This window comes from Oncorhynchus nerka, linkage group LG25 (genome assembly GCF_034236695.1).
Source record: "Oncorhynchus nerka isolate Pitt River linkage group LG25, Oner_Uvic_2.0, whole genome shotgun sequence".
Lineage (NCBI taxonomy): Eukaryota > Metazoa > Chordata > Actinopteri > Salmoniformes > Salmonidae > Oncorhynchus > Oncorhynchus nerka.
The window spans coordinates 56,566,845-56,593,320 of NC_088420.1; the positions used below are offsets into that span (position 1 = coordinate 56,566,845).

General features: G+C 39.8%; 1 protein-coding gene across 2 annotated transcripts; it reads right to left on the reverse strand.

The window, feature by feature from the left end:
* Positions 1-217: 217 nt before the first annotated feature.
* On the reverse strand, positions 218-25,822 carry LOC115109700 (troponin I, slow skeletal muscle-like). 2 transcript variants are annotated; one of them, XM_029634946.2, is made up of 12 exons: positions 25,706-25,822; positions 24,867-24,911; positions 24,718-24,779; positions 24,347-24,554; positions 24,102-24,142; positions 4,285-4,316; positions 4,119-4,173; positions 2,983-3,114; positions 2,235-2,324; positions 940-1,113; positions 665-749; positions 218-556 (listed from the first exon to the last, which is right to left on the reverse strand). In XM_029634946.2, exons 6-11 carry the CDS (start codon positions 4,293-4,295, stop codon positions 669-671), a joined length of 543 nt encoding a protein of 180 aa, XP_029490806.1. In that variant the 5' UTR covers positions 4,296-4,316; positions 24,102-24,142; positions 24,347-24,554; positions 24,718-24,779; positions 24,867-24,911; positions 25,706-25,822; the 3' UTR covers positions 218-556; positions 665-668. The 2 variants fall into 2 exon arrangements, with proteins under 2 accessions (XP_029490806.1, XP_029490805.1); XM_029634945.2 differs by lacking the exons at positions 24,102-24,142; positions 24,347-24,554; positions 24,718-24,779; positions 24,867-24,911; positions 25,706-25,822 and adding an exon at positions 9,043-9,248.
* Between the last annotated feature and the right edge of the window lie 654 nt (positions 25,823-26,476).

A 26,476-nucleotide genomic window follows, 5' to 3' on the forward strand; every position in this document is an offset into this window, starting at 1 on the left:
GGCTTTGGGACAAGTCTGAATGGCATTGAGTGGCCCAGCCAGACCCCAGACGTGAACCCAATCGAACATCTCTGGAGAGACCTGAAAATAGCAGTGCAGAGACACTCCCGATCCAACCTAGTCAAGAGAACCAAGACAATTTTCTCAGACCTAAATGTAACACTGATATCAGGCGGTAGTGGAGTATTGTACATTAAACAAGAAACTGCACTTGAAATACTCAAACCATTTTTTTTTTATTGTCTTGTAACTTCTGCATACAGGTGTTTCAAATAAAGACATGCATTTGCTCAGATACAATATATATTGTATTAATACTTAATAAAAACATATTTTAACTATTTATATTTGCTTCAAAAGTCTCATATAGTTATTTAAATTAAAATGTTGATTTCATGTACAAAAAATAACAAATATATTCAATAACTTTTTCTTTCTTCTCCATGTGTTCACTCAGTTATCTCTTACAGTTATAATTGGTACCTTCAGTTGTCCTCTCCTTTTCTACTTCTTTTATTTCCAATCAGAAAAGCCTTCCTTGATAATCATCACTAATCTGCAAAACATTTCATATACCAAAGTAAACAGATGTAATTGTAGTTCTGTGTTGTAGCAATGTGTTTACAGGAATTGATCTTCTCAGTGCATGCAATGTTTTGTGTACCTTATTAAGCATCAAACATCTTCTTTCTGCCCTCCATGCCTGACATGGCATCCACATTTTGACGCCAGTCGGTGACCTCCTCTTTCTGTGGGGAGCAGAAATGTATCATTGACACTCAATCAGTCATTGACAAACAAACTAGCGTGAGAATAAACAACAAGTTCATCATTTGGATTCGAGATGAAGAGCTGTCTGTGATAATACCTCAATATAACAAGTAAAAGCAAGTAGACATCTTGACGAAGTACAGGCGATTGAGCATGGACCAGTCTTACCTTCTCCTCTGCTTTCTTGACTGTCTTGAGGTTGGACTTGAAGTCGATTGTCTCTTTGTGCTTGGAGCCCAGCAGAACACTGAGCATCATCTCAGCTGAGATCTTCACCTTCTTCAGGCTTGGCTTCTTGAACTTGCTCTGCAGCTCAATGATCTTCAGACCCAACTCATGGCACTGGCAGAGCACAGAGGACATAATAACTTTCAGTCACAATACAGGCTTTCACATTTACTGTGATCATTGCCAATGTCCCAAATGGCACCCTATTCCCTTTATAGTGCACTAATTTTGCCCAGGCCCTATAGGGCTTTGGTTAAAAGTAGTGCATTATATAGGGAATAGAGTGCTATTTGGGACAGATGCGTAGTCTTCCCAGTTGTACAGCAACGAGTATGTACTGTGGCTGACGTTCCCTCTTAATTAATGTTGTGAACTCATAGCCGTTGGGAGGCAGTGTTTTGTATTATCAAAGACAGCACAGAATGAAGACGGAAATAGAAGTCCTTGATCACGCTTGTAGCGATGTCATGGCGATGTTGGATAGCTAAGTTCATACACAGAAACACGTCATCGGGTCGAACGGTCAACTCTCGCTGAACTGCACCTGTGCAGGCCGTCAAATAAAAGGCACTCCTTTGATATGAAGCTGTTTGTCACTTCCATGAGGTGGGAGTAATGACATGTTCAGCTACGTAAGACATTTCGAGAAAATTAACAACCGAGGAAGAATTTTTCACTTCTCTCATTGACTTCCCAAACCCTGGCCTTTTTTTTATTTTTATAATTTTTTTTACAAAAAATAATTAAGTATTTGCTTTTTAAATGTCAAAAGTAAATGTAACTTCCAAAATATACTTATCAAAAGTTAAAGTAAAAAAATAAATAATTTCAAATGGCTTACATTAAGTTTTTTTTTTTAATCTACAGATAGCCAGGGGCACTCTCCAACACTCAGACATAATTTACAAATTAAGCATTTTTGTTTAGTCAGTTCGCCAGATCAGAGGCAGTAGGGATGACATGGGATGTTCTCTTGATAAGTGTGTGAATTGTACCAATTTCTAAGTATTCAAAATGTAACAAGTACTTTTGGGTGACAGGGAAAATGTATGGAGTAAAAAGTACATTATTTTCTATAGGAATGTAGTGAAGTAAAAATAAAAGATCCCCCCCCCCAAGAAAATACTTATAGTAAGTACTTTCAATTATTTTTACTTACATCTTTACACCCCTGATCTTTTGTCATTTTCCTCTGCAATTACTTGTTTTCTACAAATTAATTTTGAGTATCCTACCTCCTTGTCAGTTTTGGTTACTTTCAGTCCCACGTCGTATCGCTCCTCATCTACCACGTCGATCTTACGTTGCAGATCTTTGCACAAATCCTGCCAAGCGAACAAAAGACAGCCAATTTATCATATTTTCTTTTGTTACACTTTCTGTAAAGAATTTCAACTGTCGTGTATTATAATGCATTATGCACACCCTCACATGGCGTCATAAATGCACAGTATTGTATACAATGTCAATGTGAGTATCAGTGTGTATACCTAGGTCTATATCCAGGTCTCTCTTGAAAAATAGATTTTTATCTCAACAAGACCCACCTAGTTAAATTAAAAATATATATATTTTCATCCCTTATTTTACTGAGAAAAATGATCATCTACAGCAACAACCTGGGGAATAGTTACAGGAATGAGCTAATTGGAAGCTGGGGCTGATTAGGTGGCCATATTTGGAATTTAGCCAGGACACCAGGGTTAACGCCCCTACTCTTACAACAAGTGCCATGGGATATTTAATGACCACAGGATACCTATTTTAACATCCCAACTGAAAGACAGCACCCTACATAAGGAAGATAGTTTTTTAGACCAGAGAGAAGTGACTCCTACTGGCCCTCCAACACCGCGTTTAGCAGTATCTGGTCTCCCATCCAGGGACAGACCAGGACCAACCCTGCTTAGCTTCAGAGGATAGCCAGTAGTGGGATTGCAGGGTGGTATGCTGCTGGCAGACTGAAGTTTAAATAAATAATACCATGAGCTCATCCACAGACAAGCCAGAAAGCTTGAGAGGAGGGACTCTCTCAGCCAGAGCTTCTTCTCTTTCTCTCTTCTTCTCCTCCGTCTCAACCTCTAGCATCTGGCCAGCTACTGTCAGCAATCTGATCTATAGGAAGGAAACATAAAGCTACTGTCAGCAATCTGATCTATAGGAAGGAAACATAAAGCTACTGTCAGCAATCTGATCTATAGGAAGGAAACATAAAGCTACTGTCAGCAATCTGATCTATAGGAAGGAAACATAAAGCTACTGTCAGCAATCTGATCTATAGGAAGGAAACATAAAGCTACTGTCAGCAATCTGATCTATAGGAAGGAAAAATAAAGCTACTGTCAGCAATCTGATCTATAGGAAGGAAACATAAAGCTACTGTCATCAATCTGATCTATAGGAAGGAAACATAAAGCTACTGTCAGCAATCTGATCTATAGGAAGGAAACATAAAGCTACTGTCAGCAATCTGATCTATAGGAAGGACACATAAAGCTACTGTCAGCAATCTGATCTATAGGAAGGAAACATAAAGCTACTGTCAGCAATCTGATCTATAGGAAGGAAACATAAAGCTACCACATGAGGTTGGTGGCACCTTAATTGGAGAGGACGGGCTCGTGATAATGGCTGGAGCGGAATACGTGGAATTGTATCAAACATGTGTTTATAGGAGCACAAACATCCAAAGGAATGTAAACATAGGTTCAAAAGGTCACAAGAGGTCGGGGTTCATGAGCTACACATGACCTACGCGTTATGACATGCGTTCTGTTTATGTCATTGGAGGCTGCTGAGGGGGAGGACGGCTCATAATAATGGCTGGAATGGAGTCAATGGAATGGTATCAAACGCATCAAACATGTGGTTTCCATGTGGTTGATGCCATTCCATTGACTCCATTCCAGCCATTATTATGAGTCGGTCTCCCCTCAGCAGTCTCCACTGATTTATACACTGTTCATATCTCAAATCAAATCAAATCCAATCGTATTGGTCACATACACGTGATTAGCAGATGTTATTGCGGGTGTAGGGAAATGCTTGTGCTTCTAGTTCCGACAGTGTAAAACTACAAGTTTTGTTCTTATGTTGGCCATGGATGCCAAAATGCTCACCTTCAACCCCAACCGTCGGGCTGAGGAGATCTTGGACTTTTCTTTTAGTTTGGGCCTGTGTCAGCATTAAATGACAGTGGGAGAGAAATAGAGAACATGGAGATGGGCTGTTCTGTTATATGATGTGGTTCATCTTTCCAAGGCACACGTAAACATCACTACTTACGCGTCCGCCATGTTTCCCTTATTGTCTTAGCCCTGAAATTGAAGTAGAAGAAGAAAGCATTTTCACCCTCAACACAAACAAAAAAACGAAACAACAGAACATTCAGGCTTACATACCATTCATGAGGATCCAGGTCGGCCTTTTTATCAACTGGTGCTAAAAAATATATATACATTTTGTAATAATCTTTTTTTTCTTTTTTTAATGTATTTGGTTGAAAAATGTATTCCAAATACAATGTAGTGTATCTTTCACATATTAAGCTGTTGCCAATGCTGAGGATGGGGATTGATGATTGGTTGTATCCTCATTTGCATCAGCTATGTCACACACCCAGTGCACATGTTGCCTCATTGAACCTCTTTTAGATCATTTAATGTGCACTGCTGGTTAACCCTGTGTCCAAGTCCAATAGAGGCCTGTGTCCATACTTGAGGTATCTTATTTGAACAGCATTTGAAATGTGTTCAGTATGTAAGGCAGAAGAGGGCTCTTGTTATTTGAAGCTCACAGGATGTGAGGGTGAATGAGTAAGACAACATTTAAGTGCCTTTGAAAGGGGTACAGTAGTATAGCAGGTGCCAGGTGAAGTGGTTTGTGTCAAGAACTGCAACGCGACTGGGTTTTTCAGGCTCAACGGTTTCCCGTGTGAATCAAGAATGGTCCACCACCCAAAGGAAATCCAGCCAACTTGATACAACTGTGGGAAGCATTGAAGTCAACATGGGCCAGCATCCCTGTGGGACGCTTACGACACCTTGTAGAGTCCATAACCCAACGAATTTGGATTTGGAGTTATTATGGATCCCTATTAGCTGCTGCAACTGTATTTACAGTGCATTCGGAAAGTATTCAGACACCTTGACTTTTTCCAAATGTTGTTACATTACAGACTTATTCTAAAATGGATTCAATTGTTTTTTCCCCTCATCAATGTATACACAATACCCCATAATAACAAAGTAAAAACAGTTTATTTAAAAAATACTAAATGTATTAAAAATAACAAAATAAAATATCACATTTACATAAGTATCCAGACACTTTACTCAGTACATTGTTGAAGCACCTCTGGCAGCGATTACAGCCTCAAGTTTTCTTGGATATGACGCTACAAGCTTGGCACACCTCCTGTACTTGGGGAGTTTCTCCCATTCTTCTCTGTAGATCCTCTCAAGCTCTGTTAGGTTGGTGGGGAGCGTCGCTGCATAGCTATTTTCAGGTCTCTCCAGAGATGTTCGATTGGGTTCAAGTCTGGGCTCTAGCTGGGCCACTCAAGGACATTCAGAGACTTCTCCTGAAGCCACTCCTGTGTTGCCTTGGCTGTGTACTTAGGGTCATTGTCCTGTTGTCCTGCATCTCTTTGCTCCGTTAATCTTTCCCTTGATGCTGACTAGTCTCCCAGTTCCTGGCGCTGAAAAACATCCCCACAACATGATGCTGCCACCACCATGCTTCACCGTAGGGATGGTGCCAGGTTTCCTCTACACCTGACGCTTGGTTTTCAGGCCAAAGAGTTCAATCTTGGTTTCATCAGACCAGAGAATCTTGTTTCTCATGGTCTGAGAGTCCTTTAGGTGCCTTTTGGCAAACTCCAAGCGGGCTGTCATGTACCTTTTACTGAGTCGTGGCTTCTGCCATAAAGACCTGCCAAAAAGGCCTGATTCGTGGAGTGCTGCAGAGAGAGTTGTCCTTCTGGAAGGTTCTCCCAGCTCTGTCAAAGTGACCATCAGGTTCTTGGTCACCTCCAGGACCAAGGCCCATCTCAAAGATGATCAATGGAAACAGGATGCATCTGAGCTCAATTTCGAGGTATTTCATTTTTTTTTATGTATACATTTGCAAAAAAATCTAAAAACCTGTTTTGCTTTCATTATGGGGTATTGTGTGTTGATTGATGAGGCCTTTTTTTATTTAACCATTTTAGTCAAGGGGTCTGAATACTTTCCGACTAAACTGTATCACATATACATATTTTTGGGGAAATGTCAGGGCATGCACTGCACTTTAAATCTCTTAAAGATCTCTACAGATCTATGTCCCACCCTCGGGACAGTTGAGCTAATGTGCGCTAATGTGATTAGCATGATGTTGTAAGAAACAAGAACATTTCCCAGGACATAGACATATATTATATGGGCAGAAAGCTTAGAAATTCTTGTTAATCTAACTGCACTGCCCAATTTACAGTAGCTAATACAGTGAAAACATGCCATGCTATTGTTTGAGGAGAGTGCACAGTTATGTACTTGAAAATGTATATATTGACCAATTAAGCACATTTGTGCAGACTTGATGCAACATTTTGAACAGAAATATAGTAGATCATTGGATCAGTCTAAAACTTTGCACACACACTGCAGTCACCTGGCCAAAATCTAAATTGCGCCTAGTGTCCTAAATGTAAACATGTTTTTTCTTTATATTATCTTTTACCAGATCTAATGTGTTATATTCTTCTACATTAATTTCACATTTCCACAAACTTCAAAGTGTTTCCTTTAAAAAAAATTTAAAAAGCTGGTCATGGGTGCACCTCAGGCACGCTCAAGTTCCTAAACGATATCATAATAGATAAGAGACATTACTGTGCAGCCGTATTCATCGACCTGGCCAAGGCTGTCTGTCAATCACCACATTCTTATCGGCAGACTCAACAGCCTTGGTTTCTAAAATGATTGCCTCGCCTGCTTCACCATCTACTTCTCTGATAGAGTTCAGTGTGTCAAATCGGAGGGCATGTTGTCCGGACCTCTGGCAGTCTCTATGGGGGTGCCACAGGGTTCAATTCTCGGCCCGACTCTCTTCTCTGTATACATTAATGATGTTGCACTTGCTGCTGGTGATTGTTTGATCCACCTCTACGCAGACGACACCATTCTGTATACCTCTGGCCCTTCTTTGGACACTGTGTTAACTAACCTCCAGACGAGCTTCAATGCCATACAACTTTCCTTCCGTGGCCTCCAACTGCTCTTAAATGCAAGTAAAACTAAATGCATGCTCTTCAACCGATCGCTGCCCGCACCTGCCCGCCCGTCCAGCATCACTACTCTGGACGGTTCTGACTTAGAATATGTGGACAACTACAAATACCTAGGTGTCTAGTTAGACTGTAAACTCTCCTTCCAGACTCACATTAAGCATCTCCAATCCAAAATTACATCTAGAATCGGCTTCCTAATTCGCAACAAAGCATCCTTCACTCATGCTGCCAAACATACCCTTGTAAAACGGACTATCCTACCGATCCTCGACTTTGGCGATGTCATTTACAAAATAGCCTCCAACACTCTACTCAACAAATTGGATGCAGTCTGTCACAGTGCCATCCGTTTTGTCACCAAAGCCCCATATACTACCCACCACTGCGACCTGTATGCTCTCGTTGGCTGGCCCTTGCTTCATACTCGTCGCCAAACCCACTGGCTCCAGGTCATCTACAAGTCTCTGCTAGGTAAAGCCCCGCCTTATCTCAGCTCACTGGTCACCATAGCAGCACCCACCCGTGGCACGCGATCCAGCAGGTATATCTCACTGGTCACCCCTGAAGCCAATTCCTGCTTTGGCTGCCTTTCCTTCCAGTTCTCTGCTGCCAATGACTGGAACAACTGCAAGAATCACTGAAGCTGGAGACTCATATCTCCCTCACTAGCTTTAAGCACCAGCCGTCAGAGCAGCTCACAGATCACTGCACCTGTACATAGCCTATCAGTAAATAGCCCATCCAACTACCTCACCCCCATAGTCTATTTATTTATGTATTTATCTTGCTCCTTTGCACCCCGATATCTCTATTTGCACAGTCATCTTCTGCACATCTACCATTCCAGTGTTTAATTGCTATATTGTAATTACTTCGGCACCATGGCCCATTTATTGCCTTTACCTCCCTAATCCTACCTCATTTACACACACTCTATATATATACTTTTTCTACCGTATTATTGACTGTGTTTGTTTATTCCATGTGTAACTCTGTGTTGTTGTATGTGTCGAACTGCTTTGCTTTATCTTGTCCAGGTCGCAGTTCTAAATGAGAACTTGTTCTCAACTAGCTTACATGGTTAAATAAAGGTGAAATAAAAAAATAAAATGGTATCGAGAATATGCATATCCTTGCTTCAGCTCCTGAGCTACAGGCAGTTATATTTGGGTATGTCATTTAAGAAGATTTCTTTTTTTAAAGGTCTGATCCATAATAGTTTTTTTAACACTCAAAATTAAAACCCTTATTTATTAACCATTTCAAATGCAGCTCTGGTTTATTTGAGAACAAACAAAAGGTTTGCCAAAATGTTATATTTAAATAATTATTGTAACATTTCAACATTTTAACATTTGTTGAATATCCAAGCTTTACAATGTGCGGTGTTAACATTTATCTCCATAACTGACCAGAGTCTCTGCATAGGCGTCAATAAGACTCCATAACCCACTTATTCCAAGGCATGTGAACTAATTAACACTAACTATTCACTGTCAGTCTTCAGAACAATGTTAATCCAATGTGTCTTCATTTTATACCATACATTTCCATTCTGAATTCAAGCAGCCCTCCAGAAATAAATACAATTGACCTATGCTGAAAAGTTACACTTTCCAAACTGTTTTCCACCGCTCTCCTCAACCAGCGAAACTCCTCCTACATTAATTTCAAACCTAAAATGTAATACATTTCATCCACACAGAAGATTACATTTTAAAAACGTAAGTTTCTTCATATTACGCCAAAGGAGTCTTTGAGACAAACCCTACCTTTAAGGTGTAGAAAAGTCTGAGGGAGAGAGTGAGGGAGTTTAGGGTGGGAGAGTAGCTGAGAGCGTATAGTGGAAATATCATTCAGATTTATAGTTTATAACCCCTGTGTGAATGGCTCACTAAAATAGACTGCTCTCTGTCCGAGTCACTCTCCCACTGACATTGACGTTTACTGTTGCACATAGCATCTAAATGTTATCCAGGCAGGTAAGTGCTGTAATTAAATACTTTTATGGACTTGAACGTTTGGGGCGGTACACTGTCAGTCTGTCTCATGGTTCTGACTCCACCCATTGGTGGCAAGTTGACATGTAGCATGTATTGCTACAATCACCTCTAAACCCTTTCTCTGGACCAGTATCATACCTACACCTTTAGAACTTTATACAGAGTATGGAGTTTTGTCATAGGGATGTCCTAAAATGGAGTTTACATTTGCAAAAATGTCTAAAACTTTTTTTTTCGCTTTGTCACTACTTTTGAATCAATTTTAGAATAAGGCTGTAACATAACAAAATGTGGAAAAAGTCAAGGGCTCTGAATATTTCCCAAAGGCCCTGTAGCTAGGAATGTTACCATAAAAAATGACTGTAAAATATGATGATGTAGGGTTTGTCAGGATTGTGGATAGGTTTGTGGTTGTGTGATGTGGACATAAGGAATACTATAACATAGCATACCTCTATATTGTTTTTCCCCACTTTGATTTCAACGTTGTATCGTTTGTCATCTATAAAATCAATCTTTTGGTGTTGGTCTTTGCAAAGGTCCTGCAAGAATATGATATCGTGTAGAAAAGACCACCATACTTTTTTTTTTACATGGAGAACCAACAACACATTAATTACAGATAACGGTATTGTTGAAATAGCAGAATATTTAAAAACATTTATATACTGCAAAAATAATGACTTAGGTTAGAGTATTGGTATTTTATTAAGATCTCCATTAGCTGTTGCGAAAGCAGCAGCTACTCTTCCTGGTGTCCACACAAAACTTGAAACATGACATAATACAGAACATTAATAGACAAGAACAGCTCAAGGACAGAACTACATACAAAATGTGTTTTTAAAGGCACACGTTGCATACATATCAATGCATACACACAAACTATCTATGTCAAATAGGGGAACGGCGTTGTTCCTTGAGGTGTTGCTTTATCTGTTTTTTTTAAACCAGGTTTGCTGTTTATTTGAGCAATATGAGATGGAAGTTCCATGTAATAATGGCTTTATAAAATACTGTACGCTTTCTTGAATTTGTTCTGAATTTGGGGACTGTGAAAAGACTCCTGGTGGCATGTCTGGTGGGATAAGTGTGTGTATGTCAGAACTGTGTGTAAGTTGACTATGCAAACAATTTGGGATTTTCAACACATTAATGTTTCTTATAAAAAGAAGAAGTGATGCAGTCAGTCTCTCCTCAACTCTTAGCCAAGAGAGACTGACATGCATAGTATGTATATCAGCCCTCTGATTCTCAAGAAGAGCAAGACGTGCCACTCTGTTCTGGGCCAGCTGCAGCTTAACTAGGTCTTTCCTTGCAGCACTGGACCACACAACTGGGCAATAATCAAGATTGGACAAAACTAGAGCCTGCAGAACTTGCTTTTTGGAGTGTGGTGACAAAGAAGCAGAGCATCTCTTTATTACGGACAGACCTCTCCCTATCTTTACAACCATTGAATCTATATGTTTTGACCATGACAGTTTACAATATAAGGTAACGCCTCAACTTGTTCAACAGCCACACCATTCATTACCAAATTCAGCTGAGGTCTAGAACTTAGGGAATGATTTGCACCAAATACAATGCCGTTAGTTTTAGAGATGTTCAGAATGTTATGGAATGGCCACCCATTCCAAAACAGACTGCAACTCTTTGTTAAGGCTTTCAGTGACTTCATTATCTGTGGTTGCTGATGTGTATATGGTTAAATCATCAGCATACATGGACACACATGCTTTGTTTAATGCCAGTGGCAGGTCATTGGTAAAAATATAAAAGAGTAGAGGGCCTAGAGAGCTTCCCTGTGGTACACCACACTTTATATGTTTGACATTAGATAAACTTCCATTAAAGAAAACCCTTTGATAGATAACACTGAATCCACAATATGGCAGAGGTTGAAAAGCCATAACACATACTGTACGTATTTTCAACAACAGGTTATAGTCAATAATATCAAAGGCTGCACTGAACTCTAACAGTACAGCTCCCACAATCTTTTATTATCAATTTCTTTCAACCAATCATCAGTCATTTGTGTCAGTGCAGTACATGTTGAGTGCCCTTTTCTATAAGCATGCTGAAAGTCTGTTAATTTGTTTACAGAGAAATAGCATTGTATGTAGTCAAACTGTAGTCAAATTTTTTCCAACCGTTTGCTAAGAGCTGGCAATAAGCGTATATGTCTGCTTTTAGAACCAGCTTTACCATTCTTGGGTAGCAGAATTACTTTCGCTTCCCTACAGGCCTGAGGACAAAGACATTCCTCTAGGTTCAGTTTAAATATATGACAGATAGGAGTGGCTATAGAGTCAGCCACCATCCTCAGTAGCTTTCCATCTAAGTTGTCAATGCCAGAAGGTTTGTCATTATTGATCGATAACAATACATTTTCCAATTCTCTCCAACACTAACTTTTCAAAATTCTAACTTGGATTGCTTTTCTTTCATTATTCATTTTGTATGCATGAATACGATGGCTCACTGTTCGTTGTTGGCATTTCCTGCCTAAGTTTGCCCACTTTGCCAATGAAGTAATCATACAAATAATTGGCAATATCAAATGCTTTTGTGATGGATAACTCATCTGAGTCGATGAAATATGGAGTTGAATTCGTCTTTCTGCCCATAATTTCATTGAAAGGACATCATTCTTTATATCATTGATCTTGGCTTCATAATACACTTTCTTATTTTTGTTGACTTTAGTCACATCATTTTTCAATTTGCAGTAAGTCAGAGTTAGATGTGCAGCCAGACTTATTAGCCACTCCTTTTAACCCATCTCTTTTAACCATACAGTTGTTCAATTCCTCATCAATCCATGGAGCCTTGTTTATCAATACTTGGAATAAGCTATTTCATAAATTCATCAGTGCAGCATCTGGATGCTCCTCATTAATCACATCAGACCAAATATTTGTATCATCATCCACACAAGAGTCACAGCAAAATCTTTTGTATGATCTCTTATATAGTATTTTAGGCCCAGCTGTTGGAACTTTGACTTTCCTGGATATAGCCACTATATTGTGATCACTGCATCCAATGGGTACGGATACAGCTTAAGAACAAAGTTCTACAGTATTAGTGAAAATGTGATCGATACATGTGGATGATCTTGTTCCTGTAGTGTTTGTAAACACTCCAGTAGGTTGATTAATAACCTGAACCAGATTACAGGCACTGGTTACAGTAAGAAGTTGTCTCTTGAGAGGACAGCTTGTTGAAAACCACTCAATATTCAGGTCCCCAAGAATGTAAACCTCTCTGTTTACATCATATACACTATCAAGCATTTGATTTAAATACTGACTGTTGACACTTGGTGGCCTATAGCAACACCCTAAGGGAAAATACTTGAGATGTGCCAAGTGAACCTGCAAACACAACACTTCAATAAGACCTGACATAAGATCTTCTCTAAGCATTACAGGGATATGGCTCTGAATATATACAACAACACCTCCCCTATAAGCATTTCAACCTCTTCTATAGATTTTATATCCTTGTATTGATACTGCGGTTTCATCAAATTAATTATCTAAGTGAGTCTCAGAAATGGCTAATATATTAATGTTATCTGATAGTAGCAAGTTATTGATTTCATTAACCTTTTTTTCTAAGGCTACATATATTAATATGGACTATTTTCAGCCCTTTCCTGGGTAGCTTCAGATATAGACACAATACTGAAAAGAGCAAACAAAGACAGGTTTCATGGCTGGGATCAGTATATTTTCTCTTCTGGCACACAGCTTCAGGATAGTCCTCATTGAGGAAGATATACTTTCCTCTCAAGATATGGGCAAATTCCAGATCAGCTATCTTGTCCTTGAATCTCGGGTACTTGACCACTATCGGCCTGGGCCTGTCACCTGGACCTGTGGTGGGTTTTCTAGTCCTGTGGGCATGCTCCACCTCAATCTTCCTGTGGTCCATCTTCAATTTCTCAGAGATAATTTCCCTTACTTTGTCCTCAGACTCCGTCCAGGTCTCATGTGAAGACTCTGCAATTCCGTCTACAACCATGCTGTTCCGCCTTAATTGTCCCTCGAGATAGTCTGATTTATCCGTCATTGTTATCATGGATTCACACACAGCGCTAATATGCTCTCTCAATGACTTACAGATTAATGTCATCTTGCCGTTTTCCTGTTTCAACTCATCGAGTTGACCCTGGGAGAACGGCAAACTGTTCTTCAGGTCCTGTACCTCTCTGGCCAGGTTTTCCATTATTTTATTAGATGAATCCACCAGTGTTTGGACAACTGCTTGTAACAATTGCTTGTAGAACTATTTTTGTTTGTTTAAAAGATTATTCACATGTAATAGAGAGACACCAGCACTGTCCTCAACGGTACCCCCCCCGGTTTTGGTCTTCGTCACGATAGCTAGCAACGTAGGTTACACTGTTTCTCCTCGCAGTTCCAGACAGGGCAGGTCACAGGGAAGATTGACAACAACAAACAGCAGGGATCTGGACAGCCACAAACCCGGGACAATCTGCGGTCCCAACCACAAATGCTAACCGAGTCGCGGGCTGCATTCAAGCCCTCAAGAAATCCCCACTAGCTTGATATGTAAATAGTTGCAATGCCAAATAGCTCCTCAGACCCATCCTTTGTAGGCAGGATCACTGGACAGAGACTAGGATTCTCAGTAACTGATGCCAACTGCGTCACAGAATCCAAACTAAAAGTTAGCTAGCTGCTAAGAACAAAACAATAAAACCGAGCTCTTGTTTGTTCCGCGTTCAACAGGAAGTATAGAGAATTCTATCAAATCTATATTGGCAGATTTGTGAAATAATATATATTTATAGATGATTCTCCGCCTCTATGACCAACTTAGAATATGTATGATATATTTAAGCAATAAGGCCCAAGGGGGTGTGGTATATGGCCAATATACCACGGCTAAAAGCTGTTCTTAGGCACGATGCAATGCGGAATGGATACAGCCCTTAGCCGTGTATTAGCAATATATCACAAACCCCTGAGGTGCCTTGTTGCTATTATAAACTGGTTACCAACGTAATTAGAGCAGTAAAAGTACATTTTTTTGTCATACCTGTGGTATATGGTCTGATATACCACGGCTGTCAGCCAATCAGCATTCAGGGTGGTTTGAGCCTAAATGCTGACAGCTATGGTACAGTAGTATATCAGACCATATGTCATGGGTATGACAAAACATTTATTTTTACTGCTCTAATTACGTTGGTAAACAGTTTATAATAGCAATAAGGCACCTCAGGGGTTTGTGGTATATGGCCAATATACCAAGGCAATATACCAAGGAAATATTTAACTTTTAGATTTGTGTGTATTGTTGTGAATTGTTAGATATTACCGCACTGTTGGAGCTAGGAACACAAGCATTTTGCTACACGCGCAATAACATCTGCTAAATATGTGTATGTGACCAATCAAATTTTATTTGGCCATATATCACACCCACTCGGGCCCTATTTCTTAATTATGATAATATATAAATCTAATATTGTCACCCATCAAACTATTATTGATTTAATCTTGTCTTTACATATACTAAATATGTGTGAAATTTGTTTTGATTTAGAATGAACCATTATCATGCACATGTCTCAAAACAGGGGCAGCAGGAAAAAAATGTCATCTATGCACTTAAATAGCGAATGGAGGATGCTTTTCCTGTGGTTAATTTTCATGTCAGCCAGGCATGCTATACTACAATGTGCTTAATATTAGGAAAGTGAGAAATAAATGTAGTAGCCCTAGTCTATAGAAAGCTGATGGAATCCTCCTCTTTTTAGTAGAGGCCATCACGTTGTTTTCTCACATAATTGCATAGCCTATAGAAATGTTGCGCAACATGAGCTCATGGGCTCTCATGAAGTGTTTGATTCGATTTTTCAAATACATTTGCATTGATGTCAGACTGATTAGAGTGACAATAGAGTGCTGAGTATAGGCAGTTAGTAATTAGAAGCCCACCAAACTTGCTATCAGCAGTATCAGAGCATGGAGAAGCCTAGTTACCATGACTAAACGGTTATGTGGAATTTGACTGCCGCAATAGCCCTACTTACACCATGGGATAATAATTCCCTTTGTTATTAAGGGCTTTGATTCTGTGAGAGCTCCTGTCTGGCTGCATTGCTCCCATGCTTTCCTATGGCCCAGATAGAAGCCAGATAGCAGCTGTGGCCTTGATGATAAGAGTCAAAGGCCCATGAATAGAAGGCCGGGCAGGAAAAAGGTTTTGGCAGAACACTCAGGGTGATCTATCCATCTCTCTCTCTCTAAAGTGTGTGTTCTGCCAAAACCTTTTCCCTCTGATAGGAAATAGATTTTATGATGCTATTTTTTTAACCTTCCTGCAACACTAAACAGCATGTGTTTGTAATATCACAAGGTGAACCTTCAGTGCATGGCTGATCCAGTGACAAATGGGGTTGTCGAAATATCATTGCTTTGGATGGAACTACATACATCTGCTATTTTTCCTTATCCTAAAATGGCACATGAGATTCACAGGTTCTGCACCATACACTCTTAGAAAAAAAGGTACTATCTAGAACCTTAAAGAGTTCTTCGGCTGCCCTCATAGGATAACTTTTCTATGGCGACAGACAGCCGAAGAAGTGTAATTTAGCATGAATGTTTAATGAAACATAAATGCGCAATACGCAGCCTGCGGCATTGTCGTAATGTGACATGTCCAGCTCAAGCTAAACCTGTCAATGACAGGGTAAGCTAGTAAACTAGTAAAAGAAGAGGATTCCAGAGGAAGAATGGCCTGTAGTAGAGATGCCATTCTCTTCATATGGCTGCTAGTTTACACTCCTCACCCCTCACTCTTCAACCTGTTTGAGCCCAGGTTCTTGGCCACTAAAGTGGGGTCAAGTGGTCATGGGTCAAGTTGTTACCTGGAGGCGAAAGAAATCCTGATTAAGACAGCTTGTCTGTCGAAACGTTGGCTATTAGGTTATTAAATTATTGCATCTGAGCTCCTAAAGTGTGCGGCTCTCCTTTTCTTTCAAGTTGTTACCTGCCATTGCATGTTTGGCAGGCGGGGGGTGTAAAAAGCTTCATATTATTACATTTGGCCCTTACTGAAGTGCCATGTTCTGGAGTTAGGAGATCAGGTTGTGTGGCCCGGAGGGGTCAGAATAAGTCACAGCATTGTTGACCACATTCGGACAGTTGCTCTGACTAAGAAACACACACACATGCACACAGCAAAAGCAAATGCGTAACACAGATTCCCTAATGTAAATAAGAGAAGCCACAGTGGTATCCATGTCACAGTCCTTCACATTAATATGCAACAGTGGAGGCTCCTCAGAGGAGGAAGGGGAGGACCATACTCAGAGAATTTCAAAAAAAATAAACATTTAAAAAGTTATAATTTTTCAGATAAATCCAAACTAAATATAATCACGTCCCAAATAATTGATTAAAACATACTGTTTTGCAATGATGGTCTCTAGTAGTCTCAACAGCACGTTGTAGGTTAGCACCATGGTGTAGCCGGAGGACAGCTAGCGTCTATCCTCTTCTGGATACATTGACTCGATTACAAAACCTAGGAGGCTAACGGTTCTCACCTCCTTCCATAGACTTACACAGTAATTATGACAACTTCTGTAGGACGTCCTCCAACCTATCAGAGCTTTTGCAGCATGAACTGACATGTTGTCCACCCAATCAAAATAATTAGAGAATTAATCTAGTATTGAAAGCATAAGCTACAGCTAGATAGCATTGCAGTGCATGAAATGGGGTGAGTAGTTGACTCAAAGAGAGAGAAAGACAATAGTTGAACAGTTTGGAACAAATGAATTTCTTCCAAAATTAAGGAGAAGCAAGAGAGAGAGAGAGACTTTCCCTTAGCTAGCAAATGCAGCTAGCTAGTTTAGCCTACTCAAACGCCTGACTCCGACAGAGAGGGATGCTATGTTAGTTAGCTGGTTATGGCTATCCAACACTGGAACTCTTCCAAGTCAAGGTAAGGCTTTTGGTTTTATGAATTTACTGCCACTGGGCCCACCAGGGTTCTGCTGAACTGCTTTCTGATTGTACACTGTACTGCATGATTGTAGGGGGTTTACTAACGCATTAGTTATAGTAGCTATGTTGACTGTCAAATCAAATTGTATTTGTCACATGTGCCGAATAGGTGTATGACTTGACAACGATGTAGGCTGTGCGTTAGCGATTAACGGTCATGATAGGAAAGGTTTGACTTGGAAAGGTTTTTCCGCCTAGTCACAGACAACTGATGTCTTGTGCACTGAAGTCCACAAGCGAAGGAAAAAGGTGAGAGGAGGAAAGCGTGTAGATAGTTGCGAGAATAAATTATATACAACGAGAAAAGTGATCATGCTGTTTCTATGTGGCTGCTATGAAAGTGAATTGTGTTTGCGTGTGATCAGGGATGTATTCATTCCGAATATTCTGTTGAAAAGCGTTTCTTAAATGGAAGCAAACACAACGAAACAGAGATAAACATACCTGAATTTGTCCAATAGAAACTCACATTTGTAACTGTTGGACTAATTATTGCACCCTAGATCAACTAAATGCAGGCAAGAGTGTGCACGGAGATATTGAATGTGTCACTGTCTGTCACCTTGATTATTCAATTCTCTTGATTATTGCACCTACGTTGTAAACTTTCATTCATAGGATAGGTTGTAGCAACCTCATGACGGGTACAGGGGAAAGTTTAGTATCATCCAGTAGCCTAAACCTATAGACGTTACATTGAGTCCATGCTCATAAAAAATAAAATAATCATCCCTCATTAAGTGGCACTGATATGCAATCTTCACTAATCCCTGCATCAAAACATAGCCTTCGGCAGGTGGACTGGCAGCCTAAGAGGTAGAGAGCAGTGGCGGTTGGTGCCGTTTTAGATGTGAGAGGACCATTCTTTTTTTTCATGAGCATGGCATTGTTTTTATTACAGCATATCGGATGACTGTCATTCCATAGTCCATTCACCCAGCTCAATGTAACTTCTGATTCATTCCAATTGATAGTTTCCCTGTATAGCGATGTTTGCATAGCTTCATTATAACTTGATTCATGTATCAAACTTACCTTCAAGGTGATGACAATCAGAGAGAGTGAGAGAAGTGTCAGAAGAGGGAGAGGAAAAAGCATTTAATGATTTTTCAAGGAAAGATTCATGTCTTGAAAACATAATGTGAATGGCTCACTAAAATAGACCCCTGCAACACCTCTCCTACTTCTGACATTTCATAGAATACATCCCAACATTCTTTGTTTCTCAGCCTACAGTGTGACATATCCATTTGATATGGATCCCATTCCCAGATTATGCAGATGGAAAAGGTGTACACAGGTCAGACACACCTACGAACACACTTACACATGTTGCATACAGTTACAGTGCGTATGCATGAACAAACACATCCGTGCTATGAAACTACTTCTGAAAAATATACTTTGGACAAACTGGCAGAATGGTCCGATATCTAAGAACACCTGCTCTAAGACCATCAACGTGGAACCATCATGTGATACCAGTTTCTCTAGAAAAATAGATTTTAAGGCACACAGTGAGGAATCACTGCTTGGATCATACTGTTAAAACCGAGATGCAATGTAATATAATAGGTAATCAGGTAATCGTTCTGTCAAATACCAGTACATAGAGCAGGTGTCCCCAATTACATTCAGCTGTGGGACGATTTTTCCTTGAGCAGATGGTCGGGGGCCCGGAACAAAGTTATAAATAATTTGTAGACTGCAAATTGATCACAAGAATCCCAAACATATTTTGTATTTGACAAAAACAGAATCATTTCAAATACTGATTACATTGGGATATGATCACATACGCCTCTCTATTATGCGTGGGAATACTTGGGAACAGATTTCCGAAATGAAAATCACTTTGAGCTTTTTTCCTGGTGATTTTACAGTATTTTATGTCCACACACTCTGCTATGAAGATCACCACCACCACTGTTCCTAGCTGTAAACGAAACACATCTGTAACATGTATTTTCTTTTTACATTAACGATCAAAAACAACAAGCCCCATGAAGGTGTCTGTCTGTCTGAACTGGATTGGAGCGTGCATTTGATTTGACACACTGCTCCGTGCTCACACACTGGTACTGTTTTGGCACTGAGACCAAATACACCTTCATCTAGGGCATGGTTTCAAATAGCAGCCAGGTGGAAGGTGTCAATATGTAGCCTGGTCCCAGATCTTTATGTGATTGCCTTGTCAACTCGCATGGTCATTGCCACGCATGCTGTAACAAGACTGCACAAACAGATCTGGGACCAGGCTAGTCTATCTGGCATATTGTTATGCAAACTAGTCTGGCAACTCTTTCTGTGTACCAAGTAGTATCAAATCAAAATCAAATCACATTTTCTTTGTCACATACACACGGTTAGCAGATGTTAATGCGAGTGTGGCGAAATGCTTGTGTGTAAAGGGATGAAGAATATGTACATACAAATATATGAATGAGTGATGGTACAGAACGGCATAGACAAGATGGTATCGAGTACATTATATACATATGAGACGAGTAATGTAGGGTATGTAAACATATAAGTACTCTCTTCCCTACATAGGTCACTATGGGTCCTGGTCAAAAAATAGTGCACTATGTAGGGAATAGGGTGCCATGTGGGACATACTCCGTAGCTCACTGTCAGTGAACAGTACAGAAACACCTGTAAGAGCCAGGAAATAATGTTGTGTGTTGGGGTTGTGCCACCTAAAAACTGATGAGATGGGGAACCGTTCAACCATTTATATCAACGTGCTCATCTATAACACATACAAATGTTCATATAAATGGTTGAACTGATTCCCGTCTCATCAGTATTTAATTGTTATGCAGACGTGGTTATGAAACCCACGAGACATAACGAGACATAAAAGTGTGTCGGCGAGTAAGTCTGAACCTACAGTATCTATGCTGTCTGGAATAAGTCCGTTTTTACATGTTTAAAAGTGTTATTTTCCATAGTACAGTCTAAGCCAGGGTTCCTGAAAATTCATCCCGTGTGTGATACATTTTAGTTGTTGGACATAAAATACTGTAAAATCTACAGGAAATCCTCTCAAAGTGATTTTAATTTAGGATATCTGTTCCCAAGTATTCCCGCACATAAATAGAGAGCCATATGTGATCGTCTCCCAATATAATCAAGGTTTGAAATGTTTGTTTTTGTCAAATACTAAATATCTGTTTGGGATTCTTGTGGTCAATTTACAGTGTACTAATTATTTCTAGCTTTTTTCTGTAGTCATGACCACCCATCCGTCAAAAAAAAAAATTGTCCCTCGGCTGAATGTAATTGGGGACCCCTGGTCTGGGCTAATGTTAGCACAGTGTATTGCTAGAAGAGGCAAGTGCATAGTCGAGCTAGCTAAGAGAGAAAGTTAGAATTGTCATGGATGGCAGAAAAGGGTTCGAGACGGATGTCGGAGTGGGGAAACAACGTGATTGAAAAGGGAGGAGTGAGTAAAGGAAAGGACATGTGTTCAACTGTGAAGACGAAGTTTGGAATTCAAAACTGCTCAATGAGCGAACTTGAGGATGAAATGTCAGTGAGTGAGGTGAAAGAAGATCACATGACTGAGGACAATATTGAAGTTAGTGACAATCAGGAGCCTATTGAGAAATGAAAAATTGCTGATGAAAGTTTTGACCAGCGGAGCTCATACACAGAACGGTTTGAATATTATGTTATTGCAAATGCCATTGACGAGGATGAAATTGTGCCTCCATTTTTTTTGTATAATATGGCCAAATACACTTAATTTACTACGCAGCCTGCTAAAGACAGACAGGCCAGGTATTAAGATGTATGGGGATATTGTGGAAATACCGAATGGACACTAGTTATTGCTAAAAGGTTTAGGTTCCACAGGAGAAAATCAGAAAGTAGTGTAGAATCAGTGACAATGTTTGCTGCTGCATTAAATAAACTACCAGTGCACTGAGTTTAACAATGTTTTAAATGACTCCATTACAGACAGACTAGTGGGCTACGGAGTGGAGCTACACAAAAGAGCAAAAGTACTTAAGTTGTTTTTCGGGGGAATCTGTATTTTACTTTACAATTACTTTTTAAATTATATTCCTAAAGAAAATAATGTACTTTTTACTCCATACACACCCAAAAGTACTCCTTACTTATTGACAGGAAGATTATATAATTCACACACTTATCAAGAGAACATCCATGTGGTCATCCCTACTGCCTCTGATTTGGCGGACTCACTAAACACAATGTGAGTGTTGGAGTGTGCCTCTGGCTATCCCTCAATAAAAAATAGTGATTTCTGGTTTGCTTCATATAAGGAATTTGAAATGGTTTATACTTTTACATTTGATACTTAAGTACTGTAGGTTCAGAAATTTTGTGAAATAGCACAGTTACAAATAGAAATCAAACCGGATGAACATCAGAAATAGAGGAAGGACTAAAAACAAACAAAATATAACTATTGTAAAATAGATTGTGTCTGTAAAATGTGTATAGGATGTATATACTGAAGGTAGAAGCCAAAGGGTTATTGTTTATTAGTTTACTCCAATTGGGGGAAGGGTGGTAGGGTTTGTGGGGAATAATAAAGGTATATTCAAAAAAAGTATGTTTATGTATGTATGAATGTTTAGGTATGCATATGTACAGTGCCTTGCGAAAGTATTCGGCCCCCTTGAACTTTGCGACCTTTTGCCACATTTCAGGCTTCAAACATAAAGATATAAAACTGTATTTTTTTGTGAAGAATCAACAACAAGTGGGACACAATCATGAAGTGGAACGACATTTATTGGATATTTCAAACTTTTTTAACAAATCAAAAACTGAAAAATTGGGCGTGCAAAATTATTCAGCCCCCCTTAAGTTAATACTTTGTAGCGCCACCTTTTGCTGCGATTACAGCTGTAAGTCGCTTGGGGTATGTCTATCAGTTTTGCACATCGAGAGACTGACATTTTTTCCCATTCCTCCTTGCAAAACAGCTCGAGCTCAGTGAGGTTGGATGGAGAGCATTTGTGAACAGCAGTTTTCAGTTCTTTCCACAGATTCTCGATTGGATTCAGGTCTGGACTTTGACTTGGCCATTCTAACACCTGGATATGTTTATTTTTGAACCATTCCATTGTAGATTTTGCTTTATGTTTTGGATCATTGTCTTGTTGGAAGACAAATCTCCGTCCCAGTCTCAGGTCTTTTGCAGACTCCATCAGGTTTTCTTCCAGAATGGTCCTGTATTTGGCTCCATCCATCTTCCCATCAATTTTAACCATCTTCCCTGTCCCTGCTGAAGAAAAGCAGGCCCAAACCATGATGCTGCCACCACCATGTTTGACAGTGGGGATGGTGTGTTCAGGGTGATGAGCTGTGTTGCTTTTACGCCAAACATAACGTTTTGCATTGTTGCCAAAAAGTTCAATTTTGGTTTCATCTGACCAGAGCACCTTCTTCCACATGTTTGGTGTGTCTCCCAGGTGGCTTGTGGCAAACTTTAAACGACACTTTTTATGGATATCTTTAAGAAAAGGCTTTCTTCTTGCCACTCTTCCATAAAGGCCAGATTTGTGCAATATACGACTGATTGTTGTCCTATGGACAGAGTGTCCCACCTCAGCTGTAGATCTCTGCAGTTCATCCAGAGTGATCATGGGCCTCTTGGCTGCATCTCTGATCAGTCTTCTCCTTGTATGAGCTGAAAGTTTAGAGGGACGGCCAGGTCTTGGTAGATTTGCAGTGGTCTGATACTCCTTCCATTTCAATATTATCGCTTGCACAGTGCTCCTTGGGATGTTTAAAGCTTGGGAAATCTTTTTGCATCCAAATCCGGCTTTAAACTTCTTCACAACAGTATCTCGGACCTGCCTGGTGTGTTCCTTGTTCTTCATGATGCTCTCTGCGCTTTTAACGGACCTCTGAGACTATCACAGTGCAGGTGCATTTATACGGAGACTTGATTACACACAGGTGGATTGTATTTATCATCATTAGTCATTTAGGTCAACATTGGATCATTCAGAGATCCTCACTGAACTTCTGGAGAGAGTTTGCTGCACTGAAAGTAAAGGGGCTGAATAATTTTGCACGCCCAAATTTTCAGTTTTTGATTTGTTAAAAAAGTTTGAAATATCCAATAAATGTCGTTCCACTTCATGATTGTGTCCCGCTTGTTGTTGATTCTTCACAAAAAAATACAGTTTTATATCTTTATGTTTGAAGCCTGAAATGTGGCAAAAGGTCGCAAAGTTCAAGGGGGCCGAATACTTTCGCATGGCACTGTATGTCCACATATTCTAGGTCGGAACCATCCAGGGTGGTGATGCTAGTCGGGCGTGCGGGTGCAGGCAGCAAATGGTTTAAAAGCATGCATTTGGTTTTACTAGCGTTTAAGAGCAGTTGGACGCCACGGAAGGAGTGTTGTATGGCATTGAAGCTCGTTTGGATGTTAGATAGCACAGTGTCCAGGGAAGGGCCAGAAGTATACAGAATGGTGTCGTCTGCGTAGAGGTGGATCAGGGAATCGCCCGCATATAATACCATATAGACATACTGACGAGCTTTGTACATTAAGTTATACCAGCTCCAGTAAAGAGATCAGAGACTCGGGTGACTTCTACATCATCTTTACTAAACAACATAATTGTTTTAATTATTAATTGTGTTAACACAGCAGACAAAAACAAGGTTTGACCACTGCTCAAAAATGGCTTTACTCCTGCTCCTCAAAAGAGGCAAAGACAGCCATTTTCTAGGGAGGGAAACAGTACATTTAAATGTTTGGAGTTCAACCACCTTGCTGCCTCTAGGGTGTCCCTTAGAAGAACATCCGCTTCCTTGAAGAAAAAGGAAGAATAAATATTAGGAGTAGGGCCTCATTGGGTGATCAAGTCAAATTACACCTCACATTCACAATACAACGATGCAAACAAAAGCCACTATTAAAGGAGTTTTCAATATCTATAACTGCTCAACAAGTCATCACAAATATTATATCTTGCCATGCATCAAGCCTTCAGTATTATACACAGAATACATACCCAGTTCACAGCTCCCAGTTCGCCACGCAGTTTGTTTTCAGTATTGTCAAGAAAGATAACAGATTGTGGTCATTAAGTAATGTAAGGGAACCTCTAGGGATGTGTGTACAAGAATGCACCTTACTTTAGCTAATAGCCTATACAGTACCTGATCCTGCAGAGCTGGATGCTGATGCGACATCTTGGGGGAGGTGTCTTCTACATCATCCTAAAATATATTGGAGAGGTGGGGTTAAGTCTTCTTCATGCCTTAGTGAGTGAATGACATTATATACATTCAATATGAAAATATATTCAGGTCAGTCTGGCTACAATGAAACAAGTGATTTTAAGGATGCAAATGAAAAGTTTTGATAATGTTCAAGACTTACAGCATGGGAATGTTCTGCAGGAGAACTAGGCACCACCGTCGCCTAATTTGCTGCAAGTTTTCCTTTGAAAAAGAAAATCACACAATCAGATGGGGATCCCAAAAAACATTATATCCGCTAGTGATGAGAACGTCATAATTTATACATACCTCAGTGAAATCACACTTTGCTTCCATTGCAATGTACAGAGCGTACTGTACGTAAAGAAAAAGTAGGTTGTTAAGTTTGATAGTTATGATAATAATGATAATAGTAAATAGTAATAATACCCCCCAGGAATATATTTCTGGATGAAGACCCCCACTGTTTCTGTGAACAGTGTTTGTGAAAGTAAAGAAAAAGTACAATTCAACAGCTTTTTATACTCCAGCATGCATAACAGTTTTGAACACAGTTGGAACTGAATTAGAACACGTATTTTTCACAACATGTATGGATTGCTGGACCAGAACATTTCTTTTCGACTGCAAACACACCATTTCTCACATGCCAAAAATCTTTTCTTTCAAAGCAATGTGTATGCTTTCTTCGTAAATGTGTTTTGAAGTTGTTCTTATTTTACTTCAGTTTGCTGTGTGGACAAGTTACAATGACTTTTATTGACTTACCATGTATGTTGGGACCAGGTGATTTCATTATTGTATATACTGTGTAGACTTGCTATGTGTAACTAAGGTAATGGCTCCAACAATACACATTTAGAGCCAGTCAAACACAACAAGGCATACATCGAAGAAATACAGAAAATCAACAACAAAATCGATTACATAACTGTAATTTACATGTAAACCTAGGCTTTACTGCTCATGTAGGAAAATTTGTCCAAGTAAAGATTGCTCATTGTGAGCAATTAGCTAGCTCACGTGCAAATGGGTGCTAATGAAAGCTATGCTAACATCGGTGCGGTAGTTGGTCATGTAAAAATATACCACTGCACTGGTATATGAATATTACGACGTACATTATGCATAATGACAGTTTCACTTACTTCCATGGTTTATATTTTTATCCATGTAGGTTCGATGAAGATTCACTTTCGTTGACACCTTCGATGTTTACCTCAACTTGGCTGACCTTGAAGGAGACGGGTTCTGGTTCAACGCGTTGGACTCCGCCACGTATTGAGCCCGGGACCCGAACTGCAGTCAGGTGCTTCTCCAGCGCTGAGCCATGCTTGTGCACATTTGTTGATGTTCGTGTATAAACGTGTAGGCTGCATTTCAAGCGGTCTTTGGAAAGCCAGACAGGTAAAAAAAAAGTGTGTCTTAATTGTTGTATTTTGAGACAGGCACATAATCCATTGTCTAATTCTCTGTATGGTAATAATATGTTTTATTTTGTTAAGTGGCTTCTTGCATCATGGAACACAACACAATGCAATTTACAGTCACCTATTTGGCCCGTGGTGTTACAGACCAAGTTTTAAAAAATTAATATCAAGCCCTTCATAACGTAAAAACGTTTTTAAAAGTCTCATGCAAATGTAGGTCTGCATATAGGCTACTTCATAGAAATCAAAAGCTAGTTCCATGTGAAAATGCTATTGGATTTGCTCTAATGGTTTTGTTGGTAGGCCAACATTATGCTCAAATAGCCTTTTGGCTACAGCGTCAGGGTACAGCCTCAGCGTTCACTGTAAACGCTTGCTGGAAGTTGCACAAGTTCAAGTTTAAGCTCACAAGACCTCAAATTTGCTCAGTGCCCCAAAAGTTTGACGGAAAATTGAGCCTGTGCAACTTGTTGATGGATCAGTCTGAGC